Raw genomic sequence first — 25,157 nt, 5'->3', positions numbered from 1 at the left:
TAATCTATGCTATTTTACTCTGCTTTAGTAAGTAATATCAAAAGAATAAAGCAAATATAACAAGACAATAAAGGGACCCAAAAGAAGAAAACAACTCTTATAATAAATCATCAAAAATACACCAAGCACCAAAACAAGACGCAAACCCCAAACCCCACCCCCGGGGGCAAAGCCAACAAAGATAAACAATCTAAGACGTTATCACATACTAATCACTCCCCATCCATAATAATAACCTCCGCCTCTCCCGTCCCTATCGACTCTACACTCAAGACGTCCCCCGCATTCACGAGCGTCACAAACGCGCCATCGCCCTCGCCCAGTTCCTGGCGCCCATCAATCCGGACGCGTGCCCCGCCGTTTGCTGTCTGCGGGATATGGACATAGACGTGTCTATTCTGCCTCGAGCGTATCGCCACCTCTCCCTTTCCCTCCTTTCCTTCGTTCCCTTCCTTTCCTTCGGGGTCTCCTCCAGGATTGCTTCCAGCAACTGTCCCAGAAGCATCACCCACTCCAACCCTCCACCTAAACACCCCGCGCGGCGCAACGATGCCCGCAGCGACAAGCATATCCGCATGAATCGGGATCGTCCCCTCCACGCTGGGCCGCGCTTCCTTTTCTTGGTCCCTCGTGGCCGCTACCCCGGCCTTGAGCGGACTAATCAGGGTGACAAACTTCTCGCGCTTCGCCGCCTCGTCAAACGTCATGGTGTGATATGTTGGCGGGAGTCCCTTGCGCCAGGGCAGGACCCAGATCTGCAAGAAGTGCACCTCGCGTTGGACGTCTTCGTTCATTTCCGAGTGTGCGATGCCCGTGCCGCCGGTCGTGAACTGCACGTCGTTGCGCTGCATGTTGTAGTATTTGTCTTTGCCTAGGCTGCTTAGCGACTGGGCGTTGTTGTTGTCATCTTGGGTCCCAGCACCACCGGACGTCATGCTGTCTCGGTGCGTCAGGGTCCCGGAGAGAATATACGAAAAAATCTCGGCGTCGCGGTGCGGGTGTGTGGGGAACCCGGACTGCGGGGCGACGCGGTCTTCGTTGAGCACGCGCAGGCTGCCGAAATGCATGTACGCTGGGTCAAAGTACCCCGCGAACGAGAAGGTGTGGTATGAGTTGAGCCAGCCGTGGTCGGCGTGTCCGCGCTCAGAGGAGCGGCGGGGGACGATCTTGGCGTGCGTTGCTGCTGCTGCTGCTGCTGTTGTAGAAGACATGGTGCGGGGTGATTGAGGGTTGAGGAGCGGAGATTTAGACAATGATAGGACAGATGCGATGATGCCTGGTTTAGATGATGCAGTTGATGCAGCGTTTCTCAGCATAAAGCTCTCTTCCTTTGAGACGGAGCTGTTTATGCCCGAAAGCGGAGGGTTGTTGTTATGTGAAGGCTCCACGTTTATAGCTCCTCGACTCGAAGACACGAGGAGCAGCGCAAGGACAATGGCGATAAATGCACAGAAGGCCTTGCGGACGAATTGGGATTTGGACTTGAGGCGCTTTCTTTGATCAGTCTTTGCTGATACGGTTGTAGCTGTTGTCGGCCTGGCAATTGACTTCTGAAATGTCTTTGTACTAGATCTCGGTGTTGATGTCAATGAAGAAGCAGAATCCTCCAGACAGGACATATGAGAGGCTTTATATATATCCCCGATTCCGTCAACTCTTTTCTTTTCTTTTCTCGACGATGTCTTTCCACCCGGTCTTAGTGACGGATGACAGATATCGGTGTCAGGATAGAGTAATCACACTTGCAAATAACTTTTCCCGCTGGACCAGTACGAAAACACAACAACGTCAAAAGAATTGTAAAATAAAAGCTCTATTTAGAATGTAATGGAAAGATTCTGTAAGCTGAATGGGAATTTCAAAGCATATATACAAGAAAAAGACCTGCGCTAATCTTTTTAATCATATGGCTCTTTTTATTTTTTCAAAAGATGACTATTCCATATCGTGGACTGGTGGTAAACTTAGCGTGTTATTCATGCTTGAGTAAGTTCGGCGTAAGGAAGGGGAAAGGGAAGGATATTCCGCACGCGGAATGAAGCGCGGCGGGGGAAGCGCGGGGCTTAGTCCGAAAGAAGAATAGGGAGCCCTCGGAGCAAGGAACACAGAGGGTGCAGTGCGTTCGTCGTGGGACACATTACTCAGCAATACTCAGCAGTCTAACCACTTGTACAAGTCTTCTAAGAGTCACGTAATCATTTCATAAACAACGAGTGAAACGTAGGCCACGAATGTTTGGAAGTTTCTTAGTTATAAGATTGTCCTATCTAGCTATATTGAGCAAATTTGATAAGAGAGTTCGATGCTTGATCCAGCACCGCATGTCCAACGGGTCGGGCTTTCTCGACGCTGCTGAGCCCAGACAAATTATTCCTCGGACAATTTCACTGCGCTTGACCGGCAAGGTTGATTGTGGATGTGACGGTTTGATGGAATGTCACATTGAAATAGTTGCTACATCCGTTTGGAACGAATGTGTTTAATCGCTGGTCGGTTCTGACTTGAGGACCAGCCTCAAGCTTTAGATCGATTAATAAAGAGAATATTTGGCTGAAAAGGTGTAATTCTTGGGTGCCATCAAATGTATAAAATTCTAATGACTAACCCGAGCTTCGATGACCACATAAGTCGGAGGGGTAAAGGGAGGAGGAGGAGACGAAAAGGTGTAAAAGTAAATATGCTTTTCCGAGAGGCCGCGCCTCCATTGAACACCGCGATAACGCCGAGCGCTAAATAATTCGATGAGATAGAAATGTGATACTGCAGAAACGATGCAAAAGGAGCTGCAAGCGCTCCACAACGAGGGTATAACCAGCCATTCGAGTCAATAAACAGTTCAGACAATGGCGCTCTTTCGAGGACGCCCTGGAGCACGCTTCCTGGGAGGCCGGTCATTTGTTGCTGATGCTGACTGCTGCTCTGCGGCAGGCGGATGAGCAGTCCTTGCGGCCCTTTCCATTCTTTTCGGCGCAGATGCAGGAGTTTTCGTAGTGGACACTGCTTCGCGAGATCTTATGCTAGACCTGGTGGTAGAACTATGCGCAGCATCAATCTGAATAATAAGATTTGACAACGTCGTTCGCGTCGGCGTCTGTGGGGTGCCTTCACTATTTGACTGTGGAGTGGGAGGACGTGCACCGGCACCGACAATCCGAATAGCCTTTCCTTTCATACCGGGACGGGAGAAAATCGATCCCCTCGGACCTGACGCAGGAGGTAAGGACTTGCGCATGCTGGGGATCTCTTCGCTTGAGAGAGTTTTCCGTGAGACCTTCACAGACTCTGGGATCTCGGGATTAGATAATTCAGATGTCATTCCATCTTCGCTATTAACTCCGTTTGAAAGAGAACCGTTTTCCTCGTGAGGGCTGGAGGGAAGACCGAGCTCCTCCTCTGCCCATCGAGCTGCTTCGAGTTTTGCCAGACGGTTTTCTTCGGCCAGCCGGTCTCGTAATGAAACATTGCTTTCCTCGTTGTCATGCCTAGCTGTCGCTGGTGAGTGAGCCCTTGAACCCATCTGCAGTTGGAAATCATCATCCATGTCTATATCCTCAGGCTCTTGAACAGGAAGGGCCTCGTGAGTACAGATTGCAGGGCTGCTCTTTCTCTTCTTCCGGGTTCGTTGCGGCAGTTCAGCGGGCGTCTCAGCTTCGTCTTGATTCTTTCGAGCAAGCCATGCCGATTCTCTACGTCGCTTACGAGGAATGTTGTCGGCGTCTTCAGCTGTGGGCTCATTGCCTATTGCTTGAGATGATTTTCCGGGATTTTGAACTTTTGCAGAGTCAATATCTAATTGTTGTGATCCATCTAGGTCATCCCCAGATATTTGTTGCTTTTCCTTGAGGACCTTTCTGCGCTTTGCTGCTGGAGCAGCTTTGCTAGCAGTCGCCGTCTTATCCTTTGGAGGACGACCGACCCTTCTCCGTTCAGTACGCTCATTCGGTTGAGTCGGGGGAGTCGGTGGAGTCAAGGGAGGTGTGGGTTCCTTATTAGCCGTGGGAACGTCGGAAACAATAATCGCACGATCCTCTGGTTCGCTTGTGATGCCATCAATCGCTTCAGATGCTTGCCGCGTCCGCTCCACAGCTTCTTGAGCAATCCTTTGCAATCTATCCTTCCCGAGAGATAACTTCATCACCATATGCTTACCCTGCATGGCGGCTTTGGCACTGACAAGACAATCATGCTTTTTGGCCTCTGCTAATATCCGTTGTTTCTGGACTTGCTGGAAGGAGCGATTAGCCTCACTTTCAGCGGGCTGCGGCAAATCGCTATGAATCAGAGCATGCTCTTCCCTGCGCTTTCGCTTTTGGCCTGCTAAAAATACCAACTGCGCTCGCTGTCCAGTTGCATCCTGCTCCTGCTGAGGCTGTGGTTGCGGTGCCGAGGAATGACCCGCGTTTCCTGGCAGAAATGCCTCCTGTTCTCCAATTGTAGGATCGGGGTACTGATAGGTGATGGCATTTGGGTCGATCCCATGGTCCTGAACAAAGCGTCCGTCCTGCCGAATCATAAGCGATTCCGGGTTTGCAGATTGGGAACCACTCTCTTCATGAAGCAGCTCAGGCAGGCCCCGACCCAATATTGGATCCGGCCTGTCAGAAATCAGGTTTTGTGCAGATCCGTTGTCGACAAAATTGCCAAAGACGCCATTCTGCCGACTGTTGACGGGAGCACCATCTAGCATGGCAGAAACTGGCGGTAGCGGGAATGTATTGTTAGAGGGCAGAGGTGGTGGAGGTCTGACTTCCACCTCCGTGGCTTTGCTTCCGGCAGGCCTAGGACCAAAGCTTGGGAGTCCACCAGCAGCGCTCAGTAGCGGATCGATGGGAATCCCATCATCGACTGGCTGCGCTGTAGAAACAGGTTGAGCAATCGAAACCGGAGGGGTCGCGTCTTGAGCATCTGCCACAGGAGCATTTGCGCTCGTTGGTGCTTCCCAATCCTCGACATAATGGTCGTCCAGAGTAGGATTATGTGATTTGGCCTGTTCAGCCTCTTCTCTCTTCCGCCGTAGCTGCCCGGTCTCGTGTGGCTCATCCTCTCTGGCAGTGGATTTCAACCATTTCAGATTAGAATGGCCAAAGTCGACCAGGCTCTCGATACTGCGAGCGTCCGCAATCCTTTTGGTATCATGACCGAGAAGTGTACCTCTTGGTTCAAAGGGATTCTGATCCGGATTCTTTCGGCAAGCTCCACAAGAGCAAATCTTCAGACACTTGGGGCAGCGCCAGTTGGGATTCTCCATCACGGTTTGCGGCATGAGATCAAATGCACGAAAGAGACTGCCATAGCAGTAATACAGACCACATTCGCAGTGTGCCAACTTCCACTTCTCTTCTCTGTTCTTGCATATGTGGCAGTTTAGATTTTCCTTCAGCCACTTCTGTGACCGCCGTTTCTTTCTGCGTCGCTTGGGAGTTTCATCGTCTTCGTTATCTAAATCTTCTTCTGGTTCCTCCTCTCGAGGCGAAGGAGGCTTGTTAATGTCTCTCCATGGACGGATCTTCAACTGCTCCTGGCAAATTTGCGCCAATGTTTTCTTGCCCAACCTCTTGCGCTCCTCGTCAAGGGGCTGAGGGGACTTTTCAGTTATGGCACCATCGAGAGAGATGATTTGATGTCGCCAGTCGTCATACTTCTGAACAAGATCCTTCCACTGAAACTGCTCAACCCACTTAAACTTGGACAAGCATCCACAGCTTCGTCCCATCGTGAAGCAGTCCATGCAAACATCGTAATTATCTTCTTCCCCATTCTCCAGAGGAATTATGCAAGTAGAGCAAGTCAAGAAACGATTGAAAATGTTGGACCTACAGTAAGCGCACGTGACGTTGCTGTCAAAGGGGAGAAATTGAACATGCTTCTCCGCGGGCGAATCGGGTGAGAACATCTCTGACAGTAAAATTGTGGTGTAGAGCTTAAACAGGCGTTTAAAGTCTTTGAATAACTGTCGAATTTTGGGACTGCGCATGAGATCTCGTTCGGTATTAAAGGCAAAATCTTCCTTGCGCTGAATTTCCACTCGACGGAGCAAGTCAGAGTATTTGTTAAGAGTGTAATAAACAATGGCTTTGTTCTTATATTGCTCATCACGGCATACCATGCGAGCGCGCGGAAGTGCCTCGTGAAGCGCCATCTCAAGCGTTTCCACAGTGGTCCGATTCCATGCAGCCTTCATGGTTCGTGTTCCCCGGTTCCAGACCTGGTGAGGCGCCAGAGGCGGAATGAGGATGAAGTCGCCAACCTTTTGCTCAACAACATAGGTTGTAAAAGGGGCTTGCTTCCAAGCATTGACCTGCGCAAAGTGGGACTCCACTTCGATGTCGTGACCGAGGACAGAGAGCCAGTACTCCGAGACTAAGTGCCGGTCCTTTGACTCGGTCATGAACCAAATTGATGAACCAGGTTTCTCCAGCTTTCCATCTCGAGATAATCCGTTAGAAGCTTCGACCATAATGTTTTGACCAAGGCTCGCGCACATCTCCCGATGTGCTGGCGTGTACGTTCCCTCATGACCAATGTAGCACATCATATTCTCCGCTCGCATGTCAAGGGGTAAACTACTCATGAGGTCACCGGCCCTGGCTATTCCGCGCCCTCTCGTTTTGCCAAATGGACCTTGTTGTGGAGCAATAGTTGATCCAGGACCCCCGAGATCACCTGTTGTCTCATTCAGATAGAAGAGGAACGGAGGTATCTTCTCCTTCAACTTGTCATGCCAAACTTCCGGGCAGTCAATGTCCTTTAAGTAGATTCGCTGGCGATCGGGGTCTTTGTAATTTTTCTCGTTCCACTGATTGGCGAGGACGGGCATACTCCTCAGGTAGTGTGCGATGGTCAAGGGGAGGTCTTCTTGGGTTGTAAGGTTGCGCGACCTCTCGACTGTCACAAAGCAAATTAGTAAAGCATTCTTTGCAAGGAGGGCCATCTCATCACTGACCTTTTTGCCCAAGATTGTCCTGTAGCCATGCCGGAGTGAAAGTCCATTGATCTAGCTGATGGTGAAATCCTTCAACCACCAATGGCTTACCCCCCAGAATGACATGTAATAGTACAGCCTTCTCGAAGGCCTCGATACCCTGCTCCTTGATCAAGTCACAAGGAATGCGGGGTGCATATTGAAAATTGGGCGTTTCCTCCACGAGCTCACTGAGGTCAAAATCAGGTGCGATCGGGTCAAAAGAGGCCCGTGGCAGTTGGGCGGGCATTTTGAGAGCTTGTGCAGGTGAAATATCCAGGGAGAGAGAGGCGGGCGCCTTGAACGATCAAGCTATAGTCATGGCGTCAACAAGAACCCGGTTGGTGAGAAGCTCTCAAAGGTGGTGATGCTGCTGCGCTTTCGCAAGCCAAGAGCGGAAGTGGCTGTTGTTGTTGTTGAGCCTCAAATAAGCAATGGCTGCCAACGATCAACAAGCAACAGAATGGTGAATGCAGCCCAGGTACTTTTTTGGAATCGCGAGTCTCGATTATCATGTGTGAACTGCAGCTCCCTCCACATGCTCGGCCTTTCCGTCGACTTAGTCCCCGACATACGGCGGCCCACAGAAACCTTAACCGTGTAAGCCAACCTCAACACCAAAACATGGAGATCGCGTGTGACTTAATCATATCCATATCTTGAAGAAACACTTAGACTAGGCATCCTCTGGGTCTATTATCATATTCTGTCACGTTTTTTGACAACTTCTTTCTAAAAAAAAAAAAAAAAAAAAAACAATAATTATAAATTCGCCGAAAACAACGGTATAAGACTGCTTCTAATAAATCACAGCCTGCGAATGAGGACGCCTCATCCTCCCGTCAATTCTCGACCCTAGTGCAGTGTCACATGCTCAACAATATTCGCCTTCAAGTGGAATACGAAATCTTGTTGACTCTCTTCTCCAAACTTGTCTCAAATTGCTCAACTCCACGCTCTTGCTCGACCAATTTCCCCTTTCGTAAAACATACACTGCCCTTTTGCATGCCACTCCCCATCGCTTGCTACTTTCATCATCATCATCATCTCCATCGTCCTCCTCTTCATAGTCCTCATCATCAGAATTCTTCTGGATCCCTCGGACTTTACCCTCAACTACTCTGCGAACTAAATACCTATCGTGCGATACTAATAAGATAGCACCAGAAAAGGAGACCAGCGCTGATGCAAGAGCATGAACGGTATCGAGATCAAGATGTGTGCTGGGCTCGTCAAGTATCAGAAGATGTGGGCGGGGATACAGAGTCACAGACAACGCGAGACGGGACTGTTTCAAGAAATGTTAGTTCAATTTCAGAGATTTCCCGTCTTGATTCATGTAAAAATCCGAACGAGGCACCCATGTGGGACTCACTAGCTGTCCGCCACTCAATAGTCTAACCGGAACATCTGACGCAATTCGTCCAGGTAATCCCATCGATCCCAGAAGGGCTCTGACCTCACCTTGAGCCATTGTGCCGCCGACTTCACGCATCATTAGCGCGAGAGCGCTCAGCTCAGGCTCTGCAATTCCTGTAGCGCGGAGACTCTCGGCTGAGTGCTGAGAGAAATATCCTAACTTGAGTCGTGGATGGGTAGATATAGTTCCCCGCCCATTCAGCAGTTTTTCTTGGCCAACTAAAAGTTTCAGTAGCGTGGATTTTCCGCTACCGTTGAGGCCCATAATGCCGAGTCTATCACCAGGATAGATGCTGAAATTAATCTCATTCAGCACGGGTACAGTAGTTGTGCTGGAAGCAGACATCCCAGATCCTGTCCCAGCTCTCTTGAGACCGCGAGAACCAGAAGGATAACCAAATGTTATCTGCTCCATCGAGATTAAAGGCCCTGGAAAACGTAGCTCTGTCAGGTCCGGATCTGGGAACGACATCACAACAGCCTTTTCATCTGCCGGAATTTCGATTGCATCACGCCTTGTACTATGCCACCCGGCTAGGTCCCGATTCAGCTTGAATCGCCCGCCCTTGGCATTAACTTCGATTCCCATGCGCTCGTCGAGTTTGCGCTGTCGAGACTTTGCCATGCGCAATTTACTATCATCACCTGTCTTCTTACCTTGCTTCATGGTATCCCGAATAGTATCCTGCATGTGAGCAGTCTGGCGATCTTGTGCCTCTTGCATGCGGGCCCAGTACAGCTGCTGGGACTTTCGATCATTCTCGTACGCAGATACGTTTCCTCGGAAATAAGTGAGGTCCTGGTCTCGGAGGATAATGGTTTCTTCGCAGACAGCGTCCATGAACGCGCGATCATGCGAGACCAGGATGAGCGTCGTCTCGGAGCTTTCGCGCAGCCGTTTCAGGTAGGTCTCGAGCCATATGACTCCGAGAAGATCGAGGTAATTTGTAGGCTCATCAAGGATCATAATCTCAGGATTCTGAATTAGAATCCCTGCAAGCGTGGCGCGCATCCTCCACCCGCCAGAGAGTGTGGAGTATGACTTGGAGAAATCGTCTTCGGAGAACCCGAGTCCGCGCAGGACGTTGTGAGCCTCACGCTCAATGTCGGGGATGCGGATCTGACTGGCATTAGCCTTGCAGGGACTTCAGCACAGCTCAAAGACGTACAGCTTCAAAATGAGATTGCATATCGCTTAAGAGGTCGACTGCGGCCTGTGTTTCCTGCTGAAACATACTTGGGTCCAGGTCGTCTTTTGATTGACAAAGTCTGCGTTTTCATACTGTGATCAGCTTTCTGAAAATTTCCTCGTTCTTCTTTTTGTGTTGGTATTACTAACAAATCAGCTGAAGCGGTTATTTTGGCCTCCATGGCAAGCAATTCTTTTCTGGCCTGAAGTCCTCTACTGCCGCTGCGCAAGCTGGCATTCTTTTGTGCTAAGCAAAGCTGTGTCTCCAGCTCCTCATGCTTCAGCTGTCGAGAAGCACGGATTGGGTTGAATGTATCATCTGTATCTTCGAACGCTGCAGATAGGACTGTCGCACTTTTAGTCAGTACGAGAAAAATATAATTTGCGGTCTAAAATCCTCTCAAATTTTGCTGAACAAGGGAGGGGTGACATACTGTCAATCTTCTGGGAAAGATTATTCTTGGCCTCATCACTTTGCATGACTTTCTGCAGGACGGTCATATCCTCATTCTCTATTCCAGATTTGGCCGGCCTCGTGTGACCACTTTGATCTTCGTCACCAATCTGCTGAAGTATTGCTATACGGGTAGAATATGGTATGCCGGGAATTATTTTCTCAGACATGGCACGAAGGATTGCTAGTTTCAATTAGTACAATACATAAAGTGTCTCATGCTTCAATTGTGATTCAGAAATAATGCTTATTTCAACTGTCAGCTTTAGCAAGTCGACACATACTAGATTTTCCGGTTCCATTTCGTCCGACGAGGCCATAATGTCTCCCTCCCTTCAAACGTAAATGTGCGTCGGTGACTAGTTCACGGCCCTTGCTCTTCAACTTTGCTTTTATTTTATCCTTGGTCTTTGTCGATGCGGCCTCATTGCTGCTAATATCGTTGCTGTTTTGATCCGCTGAGCCAATTAGTATGCTCAATCCTTGAACATCGACCTATCCGAGCAAAAGATAGTGGATTAGCAAGAGCGAAAATAAGCAACGATTATAAAATGGCTTTTCTTACTTCATTCGAAGGTTTGTCATCAAGCAGATGAAATCGAGTCTGCTTGCAAGTAGCTGAAATGACAGGTGGTGCGGGCATGATCCTTGGAAATGATTGCTTCACGAGAATACTGCTTATGAGAGATGTAGAAAATGTTTCAATATGTTCTTTACTATGTACAAGTTTTGTGCTTTTTGTTTACATGACATTCAATTTCCTATCCTTTTCCAAGAATACCTTATTCTCCTTTTCCCTGAATTGGATCTGTATTTGTATGAAAGAGGCAGTTTTTGAACGGAATTGACTCAGGATGTGCTGAGTCACGGGAAACATATTTCCGGAAATGGAAATATGACGAAGCACTACTCAAAGAGGAATTGGCCGCAGTTTAACCGTATATGCTCTGTACAGTTATACTCATCATGTATTTATAATTCCGCAAAGGCCTTTGCCGTACGCGTGAGCCAATATTACCAACGCGAGAACCCATAAGGCTACATTCCTATATGTGAAATTAATTTCCGGTCGCTATAAATGTTCTGTATCATTCTTTATCCATTGACATTCAAAGAGGATGGATAACTCGAAGATCAGATATGAAGACTTTATCTGACTCGGGACAGTCTCGGACAGATCGGATTGTTCCGCATTGTCCAATCAGAGATGATCGGCCACTTCCGCTCTCAGCTTTCCTTTGTTCGCATTAGCCAGAGAAAGTTAGATTGGAAGGGCAATGGACCAACGGCGTGGCAGATGGCAGATGGACGCTTTGCCGTTTGCAGATCTAGTACAATGCTTGTCTTCCCGTGGGCAGGTGCCGTCTGTACCGGGTCGTCGTCACCAAACAAAGCGAGAGAGACGGAAACATTTCCTCCTAAAGTCGCGCTTTCCTTATCAAAAAAGTTGAAATAAAGTTCCCGTGGCAAGTACCTTTGTACGGAGCTACTCGTATACTCCGTAGCATTTCCTTCCTTGAGGGCCGGAGTCTGTCTTGCCATTCCGCTATCGCTCTTTCCCCACTATGGAATTCAACGCCTTCGGTCCTAACAATTCCAAAGACCGATGCCCGAGTACTAAAATGTCATAATAAGGCGCCCTTTGACTCTTGTATATACTTCGCCGTCCATTTTCATGAACCGAAAGGGTCTATCGGGTGCCTGTAAGTCGCCCGACTTTATACAAAAGTCTCCGGCTGCACATCGGCAAAGTCTCCGACTCATTCGTGACGTCTCTATATCAAATCCATTCCCCCCCCCCCATTTCACATTGTTCAAATCATCTTTCCATTGCATCCAAGGCTCTTTGCATGTGGAAATTTTTCGAATTTCTTTGCGTGAGAAAAAAGTGTTGGTGTGTCTATAGCGCAGCCCTACCACATCAACAATTCGACACCCGAACAATTCAGAATTCTTTCTCCCGGCACATTAACCTCGCTCACTTCCTTCAAGCAATTCATTGAAGCTGGGCATCTCTACTTACAGTTCTTATATTTACGACCGGATGCGTCATTCTCTTAAGCTCAGTTCAGAGTCCGACAAGTAGCCTCTCCACGGAGGCAAAGTAAACACAACACCACGAATCATGTCTGAGCAACCATCATCAGTGCCGCCGCACTTGCAATCGCAGTCGACCAATTTACGCCAGCGTTCGATCGAGTCGACAATTAGCTCCTCGGCCGGCGACGACGATTCTTCTAGTCAAGTCTCGGAGGATGGCGCCCATGGCGACAAATCGTTGACTGGTGATAATGGTGTTGATGGTCCCGACCTAGAAAAGGCAGAGACGGCGAGATCGGCAAAGTCAGCGACCGGCAGCGCGGCTGGAAGACGCGTTTCTCGCATACAGAGCATTGGGAGACGGGCGCCGCATGGCTACTTTACGCATCCGTTGGCAAGCGTAAAGACGGGCGAAGATGTGATTGTCGATTTTGACGGTATGGCAGATCCGTACAGACCTATCAATTGGCCGGTTCGGAAGAAGATTATCACGACGATGCTTTATGGATTTACGACTTTTGGTGCCACATTCTCCAGCAGTGTATACTCTCCCGCTCTCGAACAAATTGCAGAGGAATTCCATGTGAGCCGAGAGGTTACTACACTTGGTATCAGTTTATTGATTGCCGGCTTCGGCCTGGGACCCTTGCTCTGGGCACCCTTGTCCGAGGTCTATGGACGCAAACCGGCGGTGCTGATTCCATATTTCCTGGCCGGCATCTTTTCCTTTGCTACTGCCACCGCCAAGGATCTTCAGACCATCATGATTACTCGATTTTTCGCTGGTGTTTTTGGCTCGGCCCCGATTACCAATACCGGAGGTGTCTTGGCAGATATATGGAGCACACAGCAGCGGGGTACTGCGCTCGTGCTATACGCCTCTGCTGTTGTCGGTGGTCCAACACTCGGTCCTATCGTCGGTGGAGCCATTTGCCAGAGCTACTTGCGCTGGAGATGGACGGAATATGTAAGTTTTTCGGTTTTTTTTTAATACGCAAAGGATTGCATGACTTGTGCTAACTTTTGATGCAAAAGATTACCGGCATCTTTATGATGTTCATGTTGACTTTGGACGTTTTAATCCTCGACGAATCATATCCAAATGCGTTGCTTGTGGCCAAGGCTCAACGGCTTCGACACGAGACGGGCAACTGGGCACTTCACGCAAAGCACGAAGAGTGGGATGTGTCAATTAAGCAAATGTCTCAAAAATTCCTCGTCCGACCTTTTCAGCTTCTCGGAACGCCCATTTGCTTTCTCATGGCAGCGTACGCCTCCTTTGTCTACGGCATCTTGTATCTCTTCCTTGGTGCATTCCCTATTGTGTTCGAAGAGGAGCGCGGCTGGAACCAAGTCGTTGGTGCACTGCCCTTTTTGGCCTTGCTTCTTGGTATCGTCCTCGCTGGATGTCTGAATATTTTCAATAATCGATTCTACGTGCGCGCTTTTGAAGCCAATGGCAACCGCGCAGTACCCGAGGCCCGGTTGCCCCCCATGATGTTTGGGTCTGTCTTTTTCTCAGCTGGTCTATTCGTCTTTGGCTGGACCGGAGCCAAAAACATTCATTGGATTGCGTAAGTAATCCACATGACCGAGTTGGATCATAACTAATATATGGCTAGGCCCTGTATTGGTGCTGTCCTGATGGGTTTAGGCTTCTTTACTATTTTCCAGGTATGTGGAAGTCTTGGGCTAAGAGGAAGTCTCCATGAACATTTCAATTGACACATTACCAGTCTGCTCTTAATTACCTCATCGATACATTTCAGCGATACTCGGCCTCGGCCGTTGGAGCAAACACCTTTTTGCGAAGCTGCACCGCTGCGGCATTTCCTCTGTTTACTGAAGCCAGTATGTCCTGATTCCAAAGATCCCAATTGTTCTACTGTTCCATTTCACTATTCTATTTCCCATTGTCCCTACTGTTCCATTTTTCCTATCCCGTTATCCCACCTTGCGATTTCTATCAAACTGGGTACTGACACATGGGCAGTGTTTCACAATCTTGGCATCGGATGGGCATCTTCCGTGCTTGGCTTTATTTCTGTAGCCATGATTCCCATTCCTTATTTGTAAGTCTCGTTGCATTTTCTTATTACCATTGTTCTTCTCTGTACCATTGCTCTTCTCATTGCCATTCTTCGTCTCGTCATCATTGTTTTCTTCTCGTTACCTTATAACTGTCTCCTCCTTGCGTTTCCGTCCACACATGAAAACAGCAAATCACTAACATCTTCTCAGGTTCTACGTCTATGGCCCACGTATCCGCAAGCGAGGAAAGTTCTCCGCCGAGGTCTTGTAACCGCTTTTCCATAAACACCTTGACCTTTGACCTCTGACCTCTTTCCGTTCGCCCACCTTTCCTTTCTCTCTTCCTACCCTTTCTTGTTCCTCTTCAAGATCAACTCGTCCATAGAAGAGGCCATTTTGAGTTGACTTTGGATACACTTTGCTTGTACTGTTGTTGGTCTTTTTCCGTTCTTGTCTCGACTGTTGGATTAGGGAATCTGCATTCGCACCGCACGGCGTTGGGCCATTATTTGCTGCATTTGAATTCCCGTTTGTTTTTTTTTTTTTTTTTTTTTTTTTTAACTCTTATTCTTCGTCTTCCTCGCTTCCTTATCCATTCATCCAAGCATAGCAGCGCAGCGGAATGGGAAATGGGATTTGGGATACCCTTGGCCCCGGAGTATAGAGTCTTTTTCTTTTTCTCACTTTTCCTGTTGTTAAGTTTTCTTTTCTTCCCTTCTTTGGTCTTTTCGTTATTTTGGAATACGTGACACGCATTGAATTGCATTGCATTGCATACGATGCATACGATGCATACGATGCATTGGATACAAGATACAAGATACAAGGTACACATACAAGACGCAGCATCGAATCATCAGCTCAGCAGCATACCGGTAGATGCCGTAAGTAGCTGACTTTTTGAAACTTCTTTTTGGGAAACGAGCGGACACAAAGCAAGGAACAATGAAGGAAAGAAAGAAAGGAGGAAAGAAGAGTATAATTAATTTAATAATGAGCAGTAAAATAAAAGAAAAACGGAAAAAAAAAAATTAAAACTACATTTTAATTAAACCTTATTGAACTCGATTTACATGGAACGCTTTAAAGATCCTGAAAGTTTCCTTGGGTATGTTGATTCTTGAAGTTACAGACAACTCTTCCCGCCCCCTTCCCCCCTTTTTCTGTCCTGGTGTTTCGTATTTTGGATAGTTAGGATTTAAATTGAGCATGTCGACATACAAACTTTTGAATCACCTTCCCACCTACAATCCGATAATCGGAGAACACTAAGCTACATGACGTGGCATCATTCTCTTGAAACAAATAAAAATAAAACGAAAAAGGACAGAGGGTGGAAAGAAAGAGAAGATCAATCCTCCTCATGGAACCCCATATTGACTTTGCCCGCAACGACGCGGTCGGTGATGCCCGGGATCGCATAGCGGAACCAGTCGTTGCCGTTGACGGGTCGGCAGAGTTCCTGGCCGAGTTTGATGCCCAGGCCTTTGCGCTCTGGGTCGTGGCGTTTGCCGCTGCCCTGGCCGGTTTCTTCGTCGATGAACCCGACGAGGCATTCGCGGTCGATGGAGCCGGCCATGATTTCAGTCTCGGGCGCGAGTTTGCGGCCGTCGAGGTTGTATGCTTTGTTGCCGTAGTCTGTACGGGCGTTAGCTTTTACCGGAAATTAAATTTACAAGGGTGGGGAGTTGAAGCTGGAAAATAATATCAGGTTGGAAAAGAATGAAAAGGAAAAAAAAAGGGTGGGGAGGGAATGAATTGATGAGGTGGTGAGGACAAATATCTGTAATAACATACCCCTGTTCTCTCCACTCTCGGAATCAATATTCTCCTGCTCGTCCTTGCGCCAGGTCAGAGTCGAGCCGCACTGGGCGCAAAAAGTCCGGGACACGCCGGACGAGGAACGAAACTCTTTCAGCGCGCTCTCGTTGGCATGGATATGCGTCTCTTGATCGGTAAAAGCGTCAATGAATTGCGGGAAATCTCGCTCGTCTTCTTGTACTTCGTCCTCGAATTGGTCTCGAGCAGGCAGTACTCCCTTTTTGGCGTCGCCGTTGGCTGCTCCTGAGGTTGTTGATGATGATGATGAGAGGGTTGGTGGTGCACCGGGAGTCTTGTGGATGTCTGTCACCTCAGACGTATCTAGCTGTTTCTTCACAGGCTCGGCATGCATGTGCTCGCTCCTCTCGCCAACAGCGGCGCTTGGCTTTTGCCCAGGTCGCCGCGGATGAGTGGGAAAGGTCGTCGTCCGCATGTAATGGGAGGATTCGCTGTTGGCGGTCCATTCGATCTGACTGTCATAAAAGGAAATAATGTGTGCGACGAGTGCGCCGGTGGCTTTGCGGCATTGCGTGCATTGGCATGATAGAATCATCTGATATGTCTTAGCATTGTAGAATTAAAGTGTTACTCCATCCATAAAGATGGGAAAAGAAAGAGATTAATAGAAGCAATTGTAAACTCTACAAGACTGCATACCCTTGGAGGCCAAGGCGTTCCCTCCCCAAATTTGACTTTATATCTGACGGAACCGCAGAGACATCCTCCGGTAATATACTCTGGACGAGGCCGGGGTTTGGGCACGGTTTCCGCTGTCGAAGACATTTTCTTTGCTAGATACAACGTAGAATGATATTGTCGTTTAGTTGTATAACTCGCTGTAGATGCTGCAGTACGCTGGCTCAACAACGTCCGCGCTGACTCGACCCTGCAGGTAGTCGAATAATAACTCAAGAATCCCCGGCTATGATATGTCCCTAGAGCGTGTCGTCTTAGGTATTGATAGGTTAACCCTGCCGGCTCAGCAAGGCTTCTCAACGGCATAAGCCACGACGTCTGATGAATTGAGTCCTCTTCCACCTGGAGGAGGACTGTGCTGCTACCAATTGATATCCAACAACGTAACAAAAGTTTCAATGAGATTTAGAAGGGCAATGTGTGATCCCCTCAGCAAATCTGGCGATCGAACACTCGCAAAGATGTTCAAGTGACCAAGAAAGCTGATACTCAGCTCAATGAGCTACGAGAAGAGACGAGAGGAATATATATATCCCTAAGATACCCAATGCGAGGAATAAAAATACATGTATATCAGAAGAGCACTTTCTTTGTTCACGAGAGGCCAGGATCAAAGCGACGACAATCCCCGCATCGGGTAAACCACTTTGCACGTGTAATGCGCGTAATAGGCATCTTTCCCGCGTGTGTTGCCTTTGCCTAAAGCCATAAGTCGTAATTGGGAGGATGGCACAGTTCGCAGAGTTGACTATGTCTTGTTCCGGCATGGTAGGCTTACCAGAGCTGTACAGGACTGAAATACGTCATTCTGGAGTGCATATACTCTTTCAAGTCGAAGAGACATTGAGCAGAGGGATACAATAGCGTGGGTTTCTGCTGTTCACATTGTAACTCAATACCGTAGCGGGGAATGGTTCGCTCGAACTCGTGGAGCAAAGCACCGTGGTTAAAGTACGGAGGTAGTTAGGGCGGAAGTCTGGGGGAAAGGCGGGGGTGCATTTCCCCAGACCACTCTAAGCTGTTTTGGGGGGGGGGAGTAAGAGTCAACTTTAGGCGACACCTGCCATTGCCTGCCGTTCAACGACAAGGATATTCAACAGCGACACAGCTAAATGCATTTACTCGATAAGGAAATCTCTTATGATGGTTAATTCTAGATTCATTTCTGATATTGCACATCTTTCTACATTCGGGTGTCGTAGTATGTCATAAAGTAGAGAATAACATGTGAAACGGGACTATCTTATATGAAAAACTGAAAGCGCACTTCATCCATCATATCTTGCGTGTACTTTTTGCTGTATCCATTCTCAGAGCACATTTGCTGATGCTCCAAGGCATTAGATTCTTTGTGAACACTTGCTCCTTTTCCCGAAAGCATTTCGGGGAAACTTGATTCCGGAACGGGTGTCCATGTGGGCGATGCTATCTTGCAAATCTACGGCGTGAGAATGTCTAGCTCGTGAAAACATTCTATTAGCTTCTGCGTAAAAGGGAAAAGGGTAAAAAACAAAATAAATACTTGAACGTACCCTGTTGTAATCATCGTACCTCTTGTCTTTGATATTGTCCCGAACATTATTCGCCGCGGTCTTGATATCAAGCACGCTTGCATGTGCCTTTAGTTGAAGCTTTGACATTGACGACTTTAATCCATTCCGCCGGTTGGGCATTAGAGCCATCGGACTATGCGACGGGAACACAGGTTGGTAGTCCTTGCAAGTTTCAGTAGATCTCCTTGCCTCCTCGAACCAACTTGCAAAATTGTCACCGCGACCACAACCGCTACTGCCGTAACGAGTCCTATCTCCATTCGGTGTCCCATGGCCCTCTGCGGCTCCTCCGACACTGACAGCTTCTTTAAAGCCGGCAGCGCCGTCAGCGCATCCCAAGACCATCGAGGTTCCAGAATACATTGAGTAAACCGAGCTGGTTGGCCGAGGTCCCATTCGCAGACCGACCGGCTGCCAAGGAACACCGCGTTTGCGAAGCGTGCTTGTCCAATTCTTGGGATACGCTGGATCTGGCTCTTCTTCTTCTTCTTTCTCATCGTCGCTGATACGCTCGAGATCGTGCACATCTTCGACCGCGCGAGCATATGCAGCCATTGTTTCGCGAGAAGGACGTCTTTGAACGGATATCTCTTCGCTGCGGTATGAGGCGGGTTTGGTAGCAGGATGAGATGCTTGCTCAGCAGGAGGAGCAGATAGCTGAAATTGAAGGACTGCAGGATAAATCATCTGCGCCGGATCAGCGAGAGACGCCATAGGGCGTGATGGATCCCACGATACCGATGCGACTGTGATTGGAGAGAAGCCACTGGAAGGGGGAATAATTGATGATAGCTTTTCGGAGGGCACAGACGAAATTGAAGAGTCGTAACTCAAATGAGGAAAGTTGCCAGAAGGAGCTGATGGATTAGAGTTCCTCAAAAGCGTAGAATCATTGTCCCGGAAACGACCTGAGTGGACCTCGTAATAGCACCTCTGCGCTTCAGGTAGAGGCGGAAGACTCTTGTCGATGTTGATAGCGGGTGTATTCTCGACTGAATCATGATGATGTCTTGGACGCAACGGCTGAATCATGTGGAGAAAGGTCTCTGAAGCGGGACTTCCAGAAAGTGGGGTACCTGGGTTTGTGTTGACCAGTGACGCTTGCAGGCCGTCATCTGAGAAGCGGGGGTCCGTTCTAGCAAAGCATTCATCCGCCTCCGAGAGTTGTTCAATGATCGATCTTGCTGGGCGAATAGCTTTCTGATTCGAACTTGAGCCAGTGGCTCGGCTTCGAGGAGTATCACAGGAACGCGCCGCTCGAAGACTCTCTTTATCGAAGCGCTCCTCGGTTAAAGCTGACATGGAAGGAGTATTATTCTGGAAGAATGATTGGAATTGCTCGGGTGAATATTCGGGCACGTCCTCCGCGTGATGACTTCTGCTATCGTAAGGGGGTAACGATGACGCAAAGCCGCTGGTGACCGAAGCCTGATTGATGCTATCAAGCTGTGACGGCCTGCGAGTCCTAAGCATGTTCTCAATTTGCTCAAAGTAATGTTCTTGTTCATCACTATAAGAAATAGACAAAGTAGGGCTAGATGGGCCGGAGACATTGACATGATGCAGTGAAGCGTACTGCGTTGCGTTCTCAAAGTACTTCGGTTCCGCAAAACCATGACCAGCATGGAGAAATCTCTTCGGATACTCTCGAGCAGAATGACCACTGGATGCACTAGAAAGTTTGAGGCTGTCGATTTCTGCTACATCGCCGATGGGCTGCACCTTTCCCTCGTGGTCTGGATCGACCGATTTGACATTTTGCTGCCAAGGTGCGGAATCCTTTCTTCCATAAGATTTTCCGTCGAGAAATCCAGTGAGCGATGAGCCGGTGTTAATGGCAGCTCCACCAGGACCAGCTCCTCTGCTATTCGAATTCAGCGCTTCTAAAGCTGCAGAGAAGTGCTGGGCCCTCGTAATGGCGGGTTCTCCATTGTAAGCAGTATCCTAAATGCGCATCAAAATCAATTAGAATTGTGAAGGCCGGTGATTTTAGCAAAACTTAAGCCCGCTCTTACCATTAGAAACTCCATGTCCTCGTTGTTAACTTCGTGCATGTGATTCTCAGTAGAGTGATTAAATTGCTGATCCCAAGGATTTCCCAGTTCCCGAAACAGGTCCATGGTGTGTATCTTTGACAAAACAGGGTGACAATGTAAATGCGCAGTAAAAAAAGAAAGGAAAGTGTTTACAAACGAAGGGGACTTTTTGAAAAGTGCGAAGTCGAGTATATAATTACCAAAAATCATGGGGGCTGGAGAGTGTCTTGTCGCTATTCACATTGTGTTGATTGAGGAGCGTGTTTCAATAGAAGAGTGAATGAGGTTTCCAATGGAAAGTACAATAGACAATAAACAATGCAGCCATGCTCCGTAGAAGAGAAATACGAATAATATGAATGAGTAGAGAATGCAATTCATCGCTTCGGTATGCTGAATAAGTAATTAAAATGAAGAGCGGTGCCAAATTTGGCCAACTCATCAAATGGCTTGAGGTTCTAAAAAGACCCGTAGCAATGCGCCTCCCACAATGCTTCTATTGTTAGATATAATACAGATTGTACAACGCCGACTGACCAAGAGGAATTTTAGTTTGCCTGCTCATTTGGCACTCTTTACCGCCTTGGAGCTCTTTCTTCCGACATTCCAACCCCAGCTTCTTAACACCTTGACAACCTTGGGCGTCACAGCCGCAGTGAGCGGTACGCGGAAAAATATAAAGGATTTGTGAATAGCGTAGGCGAGAGCCAATTGCGTCCAAATACCTGAGAACATTTACATTAGCACCAAATCTTGAAAGCATTTCATAGTAATTGAAAATAGACTTACTTGCTTGATCAGCATCGTTTCCGTTCCGCTTCTTTGCCTCCTCGCCCAGCGCCTCGCCTTGTCCGTCTTGAACTTGGGCTTGATCGACGCCCACAGTCTGCGCTGGAGCATTTTCAGATGAAGGCCAAGGCATCATCTCCTTAAACCACTCCACCGCCGCATGCTCGTATTGACCAATAGCCTCTGCGCCAAGCCACCGGACGGCAAGGAAGCAGAAAGGGAAGTCCAACGCTGAGAGAGCCAGATAGACACCGAGTGCGCACCAGCCATACTCCTTCGACAGTTGCTTTAATCTCTGCGAGAGCGACGGCGCAGGCTCTGGTGATCCAAGATGCGGCGTTGGGTCCAAGTGAGGTTTCGAGCTGTTCATCCTTCGGATGACCGGGTTTCTGAGCCGGAGCATGTTAAAGCGCCTTGATAGGCTGGTAGAGTTGAAACGACTGGTCCATTGCTTGCTAAAGCTCGAGTTTGCACGGCGAACTACAGTAGCGGTGAATGTAGGATTCCTGGCCGCGATGAGAGGTCGGATATGCGCTCGTTGCCATGGCTGACGAATTCGGAAAGCTTGAGCAAGAGGACTTGCGCCAGGTCTGAAAACCTTTAGAGCGTCCATTGCTCGATGAAGGGTCATGCAAGCTCAAAAAAAGGGGTGGCACGAAATATTGTCACGGCCGGTATGAAGGTATGTTTCCAATCACTTGCATGTCTTGTTTGGAACAAATTCGGGAGTTTGCCTGGAGAACAAAATAAGCAAGTGGAGAGTCACTATTGCGTTTCGGTCTTCCTCGGGAAGCTTTTCACGAATCATTACCCTGTCATCTTCCTCGTGCGATTTTCGGAGTTGTTTAATCGCCGAACCTCCGACGAGTGTAAAGTTATTCCGGCCACCAGAATATTAATCAGGACAGTGTAAAGGTTTGGTATTGTTCTGACACATTCACTGGTCAGGAATTTCGTGGGTTTGAAAGGGGTTTCGAAAGGAATTGATCTAAAAAGCCAGTATATTGATCATCTATACATGTACATGTCTCCAGAAAAAAACAAATGGTATACTCATAAAGTCATCACAAGAAGATCTATATAAAGCATTAAAAAGCTCCGTGTCCGACCACCATACGTGAGAAGAGAAATTCAAAGGACTGACGCCGCCAATGCCACAGCGAGTTAGTCAGACGTGTAGTCTAAGAAGGAGCGAAGACCTTCTTGAGGCGGAAGTGCATCAGATCATCAATAGTCTGCTTGATATTGGCGATGTTCTCCTTGACTAGCTCACTAGTGGGTTGCGAGAAGAGCACGTCAATCTCTTCTAGAGTCTTGTTCTTGGTCTCAGGCATGAAGAGCAACTGGTAGAACCAACCAACCACGGCGATACCGCCGTAGAAGCCCAGCGAAAGGCCAATCTTTCCCATAGCATTTTGCATGCGGGTGAAGTTGTAAGTGACGATGAAGGAGCTCAAGAAAAGCAGCGCATCTGAAGTGGTCATACCGTAGCTTCGGAGGTATGTGGGATATACTTCCGAAGGAATGACCCACGTGAGACAGGCATAGGAGCCAAAAAAGCCTTGATAGAGGATCAAACCAGTCAGATAGACACCCATGGCTGCGCCAGTGTGAGAAGTGGGGATCAGGTAGCCCAGGCCAATGATCATGAGACCAATGAAGAAGCCAGGGAGCATGGCGCATGCCCAATATCGTCGACCGAACCGCTCCATGTAGAAAATGGCGGGGATGGTACCCAAAAGAAGCGCACCGCCACCCACGAGAGACATGAAGACGGCTTCTTTGTCGTTGAAGCCGACCTGGCTCATCAGCACGGACATGTAATACATGATGGCGTTGATACCGGTGAATTGGCCTAGGAAGATCATGATATTGGCATAGACAATAGCACGGCGCGCGCGGCCGTGGGTGAAGAAGTCCATCCAGGCAAAAGCACCAGAACGAGTCGACATTTCGTTACGCTCCTCTTCGACCGCACGCTTCATGATGAAGAACTCTTCCTTGGCTTCGAGCTGATCGACAGGACGGATGCGCTTCCACACAGCCCAAGCCTCAACGCTGCGACCCTTGTGCATGAGGAAACGGGGACTTTCGGGCATAAAGAACATGCCGACAAGCATAATGGTTGAGAAGATGAGGGATGAGCCGAGCATGTATCGCCAGTTGCCGGACTTGACGTTCACAAAGATGGCTGCCACTACATAGCCCAAGACTTCACCCAGCGCGATGGTGAACTGATAGAGCGAGACGAGGTTACCACGATACTGTCGAGCAACCGATTCGGCAACGTAAACAGGAACGGTTCCGCCTTCCAGACCGAGACCGACACCGAGAATCAGACGTCCAGCAATCATCATTCCGTACGAAATGGCACCGGCTTCAAGTGCTGCACCAATGGTATAGAGAACACAAGCCCAAATGATGGACCAACGACGGCCGCACCATTCATTTGCTGGAGACAAGAGCAGCGCACCACCGACGGCCCCAAGAGGCATGGCAGCGTTGATCAAACTCAGTTGGTCAGGATTGAGGTTGAGACTTTTGGGCATGTACAAGTTGGCACCGCTGATGAGCGATTGATCGAGACCAGAGAGCAGACCACCCATGGAGGCGAACGCCACGAGGAGGTAGGTAAAATGAGCAGGATTGCTAAATGTAATTTCGGCCTTCCACCATTTGGGTGCCAAGCCTCTTTTCGCCAACTCCTCGTCAAGTTCAGCAATTTCAGCATCCAAGCGCCAGCCCTCAAGGGCGGCGACCTGCTTGGCCTCTTCAATTGCTTGGGCGGGGTTGTCGTGGGAGACACTCCCAAGCCGCTTCGGCTGTTGTACTTCATTATGCTCAGTCAATCCAAGTTGCTTGGATTCGACATGCTTCTCGACATCCTCGACCGCCATGTTGAGGAAGCAAAAGGATATGGATTATTAAAAGAAGACAATCTAAAAATACATTCAATCAGTCGACTGCTTGCACTTCAAAATCATGAGTCTCTCAGACGTACCGTGTATTGTGCACAGGCATGCAATGGCAGACCGGGCACACGAGTGATGTATTATGGAGATGGGATGGATTGATTCCCGAAAGAATTGCTGGACTCTAAAAGCGAGGGGAGCATCTTGTGTATTTATGCTCGAGAACGAGACTCTGAAATAACAAGATGTCGGGGGGGCGGGCCAAAGGGTGGGGCACCAACTAGCTGTGGGGATGGGGATGCGGAGGGACGAGACCGTGGAGAGATTGAAGTGGGAGGGATGGATGCAAGGATGTCGCATCTAACCGCATACTTTCTGGGGAGAATATTGGATCGCGTGGCAAACAAGACTATCACGCTGTTTCCTCCAAAGAACGTCAAACGTCAGTGGGACCCTCGTGTCTTGATAGAGGACCGGCGGATCCGCTATCGTTCGTCTAGGTCACATCAACAATAACGGTGGGCATATTTTTGGCCTAGAAAGGCTTAAACAACCTGACCGCTTGGGTGTTGAGACGACCTATCCTCCAGTGGCGTAAGGAAGTGGCCTGCCAGCCGGGGCCGGAAAGCTTGACCAAAGCCTTCTAGAGTCAATAGAATGTTCATTGCCCAAACCCACTAGGGACGAAGGTAGATAGTCTCATTTCTCCAAATTAAATAAGAGAATAGGACTTTGAATGACCAACAAATGAAATTGCGGCATCGAAGCCGCTACGGGGTAATGTTTACCCAGTATGTCCTCTTTCTGCTATACCTCTACACAAGGGGATCATAGTGCTCGGTCACTGATAGGACGGGGATCACCGCGGAGCCAACCATGAAGATGACTTATTGAATCAAGGGCGAAGTTAAACCTCAAACCCAATCATGGCTGGTTCCTACACCTGACTGATGTTAGTCATAGTCCCAGTGGAGAACCAACCGTCGATAAATCGCGCGTTTATCTCTCTATAATTTCAATGAATACTGGTCCGGGTTAGTGTTGAGGTCCAAGATACAGAACAGTACCCACATTCCCCGTGGAGAGAGCGCTCAAGTGGAGAATGGAGAGATAGAGAAAAGTGGAGCCTGTGGGGAGAACAGAGATTTGGGGAGCCCCATTATCATTTTCTCCACGGGGAAGAATAAGATTTTGAATTTCCCCAATCACTCAAGGGTTCCACTTTGAATGAGTGGCCACGCAAGGTTGCACCTTG

The 25,157-nt window shown here is 48.6% G+C and overlaps 9 protein-coding genes across 9 annotated transcripts; 1 reads left to right on the top strand and 8 right to left on the bottom strand.

The window, feature by feature from the left end:
* Window positions 1-79: 79 nt before the first annotated feature.
* L228DRAFT_244450 (Pirin-domain-containing protein) lies at window positions 80-1,956 on the bottom strand. The gene has a single exon (XM_018331925.1). It carries the CDS (start codon window positions 1,617-1,619, stop codon window positions 213-215), a length of 1,407 nt encoding a protein of 468 aa, XP_018191140.1. The 5' UTR covers window positions 1,620-1,956; the 3' UTR covers window positions 80-212.
* A 2,980-nt stretch (window positions 1,957-4,936) lies between these two features.
* L228DRAFT_207662 (JmjC domain protein) lies at window positions 4,937-7,211 on the bottom strand (the record flags this gene model as incomplete). Its single annotated transcript, XM_018329728.1, has 3 exons — window positions 4,937-6,588; window positions 6,652-6,885; window positions 6,944-7,211. Coding segments are annotated over 3 exons (2,154 nt in total), but the record flags the coding sequence as incomplete, so codon positions are not given.
* A 508-nt stretch (window positions 7,212-7,719) lies between these two features.
* L228DRAFT_280811 (putative ABC transporter) lies at window positions 7,720-10,727 on the bottom strand. The gene is made up of 7 exons (XM_018335829.1): window positions 10,590-10,727; window positions 10,309-10,519; window positions 10,005-10,208; window positions 9,721-9,916; window positions 9,551-9,650; window positions 8,338-9,501; window positions 7,720-8,250 (listed from the first exon to the last, which is right to left on the bottom strand). Exons 1-7 carry the CDS (start codon window positions 10,665-10,667, stop codon window positions 7,852-7,854), a joined length of 2,352 nt encoding a protein of 783 aa, XP_018191138.1. The 5' UTR covers window positions 10,668-10,727; the 3' UTR covers window positions 7,720-7,851.
* Window positions 10,728-11,858: 1,131 nt separating this feature from the next.
* L228DRAFT_79287 (putative MFS multidrug transporter) lies at window positions 11,859-14,263 on the top strand. The gene is made up of 4 exons (XM_018336862.1): window positions 11,859-13,031; window positions 13,100-13,638; window positions 13,687-13,738; window positions 13,801-14,263. The coding sequence occupies exons 1-4, from the start codon at window positions 12,150-12,152 to the stop codon at window positions 13,924-13,926; spliced, it is 1,599 nt and encodes a 532-aa protein (XP_018191137.1). The 5' UTR covers window positions 11,859-12,149; the 3' UTR covers window positions 13,927-14,263.
* A 1,183-nt stretch (window positions 14,264-15,446) lies between these two features.
* L228DRAFT_236659 (hypothetical protein) lies at window positions 15,447-16,699 on the bottom strand (the record flags this gene model as incomplete). The annotated part of the gene is made up of 3 exons (XM_018330854.1): window positions 15,447-15,733; window positions 15,893-16,469; window positions 16,574-16,699. The coding sequence occupies 3 exons, from the start codon at window positions 16,697-16,699 to the stop codon at window positions 15,447-15,449; spliced, it is 990 nt and encodes a 329-aa protein (XP_018191136.1).
* Window positions 16,700-17,012: 313 nt separating this feature from the next.
* L228DRAFT_79310 (hypothetical protein) lies at window positions 17,013-17,534 on the bottom strand. The gene has a single exon (XM_018336863.1). It carries the CDS (start codon window positions 17,377-17,379, stop codon window positions 17,107-17,109), a length of 273 nt encoding a protein of 90 aa, XP_018191135.1. The 5' UTR covers window positions 17,380-17,534; the 3' UTR covers window positions 17,013-17,106.
* A 321-nt stretch (window positions 17,535-17,855) lies between these two features.
* L228DRAFT_266042 (hypothetical protein) lies at window positions 17,856-20,285 on the bottom strand (the record flags this gene model as incomplete). Its single annotated transcript, XM_018334802.1, has 3 exons — window positions 17,856-18,050; window positions 18,145-20,109; window positions 20,181-20,285. The coding sequence occupies 3 exons, from the start codon at window positions 20,283-20,285 to the stop codon at window positions 17,856-17,858; spliced, it is 2,265 nt and encodes a 754-aa protein (XP_018191134.1).
* A 477-nt stretch (window positions 20,286-20,762) lies between these two features.
* L228DRAFT_266041 (hypothetical protein) lies at window positions 20,763-21,603 on the bottom strand (the record flags this gene model as incomplete). Its single annotated transcript, XM_018334801.1, has 2 exons — window positions 20,763-20,926; window positions 20,991-21,603. 2 exons carry the CDS (start codon window positions 21,601-21,603, stop codon window positions 20,763-20,765), a joined length of 777 nt encoding a protein of 258 aa, XP_018191133.1.
* A 568-nt stretch (window positions 21,604-22,171) lies between these two features.
* On the bottom strand, window positions 22,172-23,887 carry L228DRAFT_252413 (putative sugar transporter; the record flags this gene model as incomplete). Its single annotated transcript, XM_018333687.1, has 2 exons — window positions 22,172-23,656; window positions 23,750-23,887. The coding sequence occupies 2 exons, from the start codon at window positions 23,885-23,887 to the stop codon at window positions 22,172-22,174; spliced, it is 1,623 nt and encodes a 540-aa protein (XP_018191132.1).
* Between the last annotated feature and the right edge of the window lie 1,270 nt (window positions 23,888-25,157).

Source organism: Xylona heveae, assembly GCF_001619985.1.
Source record: "Xylona heveae TC161 unplaced genomic scaffold L228scaffold_2, whole genome shotgun sequence".
NCBI classification, from domain to species: domain Eukaryota; kingdom Fungi; phylum Ascomycota; class Xylonomycetes; order Xylonales; family Xylonaceae; genus Xylona; species Xylona heveae.
The sequence above is the reverse complement of the archived record's forward strand: the minus strand, read 5'-3'. Positions and strand labels throughout refer to the sequence as shown.

What these genes read in the sequence shown, in the direction of transcription:
- L228DRAFT_244450 (XM_018331925.1), bottom strand. Translation starts at nt 1,619, where the DNA reads ATGTCCTGTCTGGAGGATTCTGCTTCTTCATTGACATCAACACCGAGA.
- L228DRAFT_280811 (XM_018335829.1), bottom strand. Translation starts at nt 10,667, where the DNA reads ATGCCCGCACCACCTGTCATTTCAGCTACTTGCAAGCAGACTCGATTT. An exon ending in ATGACAAACCTTCGAATGAA is followed by an intron (nt 10,520 to 10,589) that starts GTAAGAAAAGCC and finishes TTGCTCGGATAG; the next exon opens with GTCGATGTTCAAGGATTGAG. An exon ending in ATAACCGCTTCAGCTGATTT is followed by an intron (nt 9,651 to 9,720) that starts GTTAGTAATACC and finishes ATGAAAACGCAG; the next exon opens with ACTTTGTCAATCAAAAGACG.
- L228DRAFT_79287 (XM_018336862.1), top strand. Translation starts at nt 12,150, where the DNA reads ATGTCTGAGCAACCATCATCAGTGCCGCCGCACTTGCAATCGCAGTCG. An exon ending in GCTGGAGATGGACGGAATAT is followed by an intron (nt 13,032 to 13,099) that starts GTAAGTTTTTCG and finishes TTGATGCAAAAG; the next exon opens with ATTACCGGCATCTTTATGAT. An exon ending in AAAAACATTCATTGGATTGC is followed by an intron (nt 13,639 to 13,686) that starts GTAAGTAATCCA and finishes ATATATGGCTAG; the next exon opens with GCCCTGTATTGGTGCTGTCC.
- L228DRAFT_79310 (XM_018336863.1), bottom strand. Translation starts at nt 17,379, where the DNA reads ATGCCGGAACAAGACATAGTCAACTCTGCGAACTGTGCCATCCTCCCA.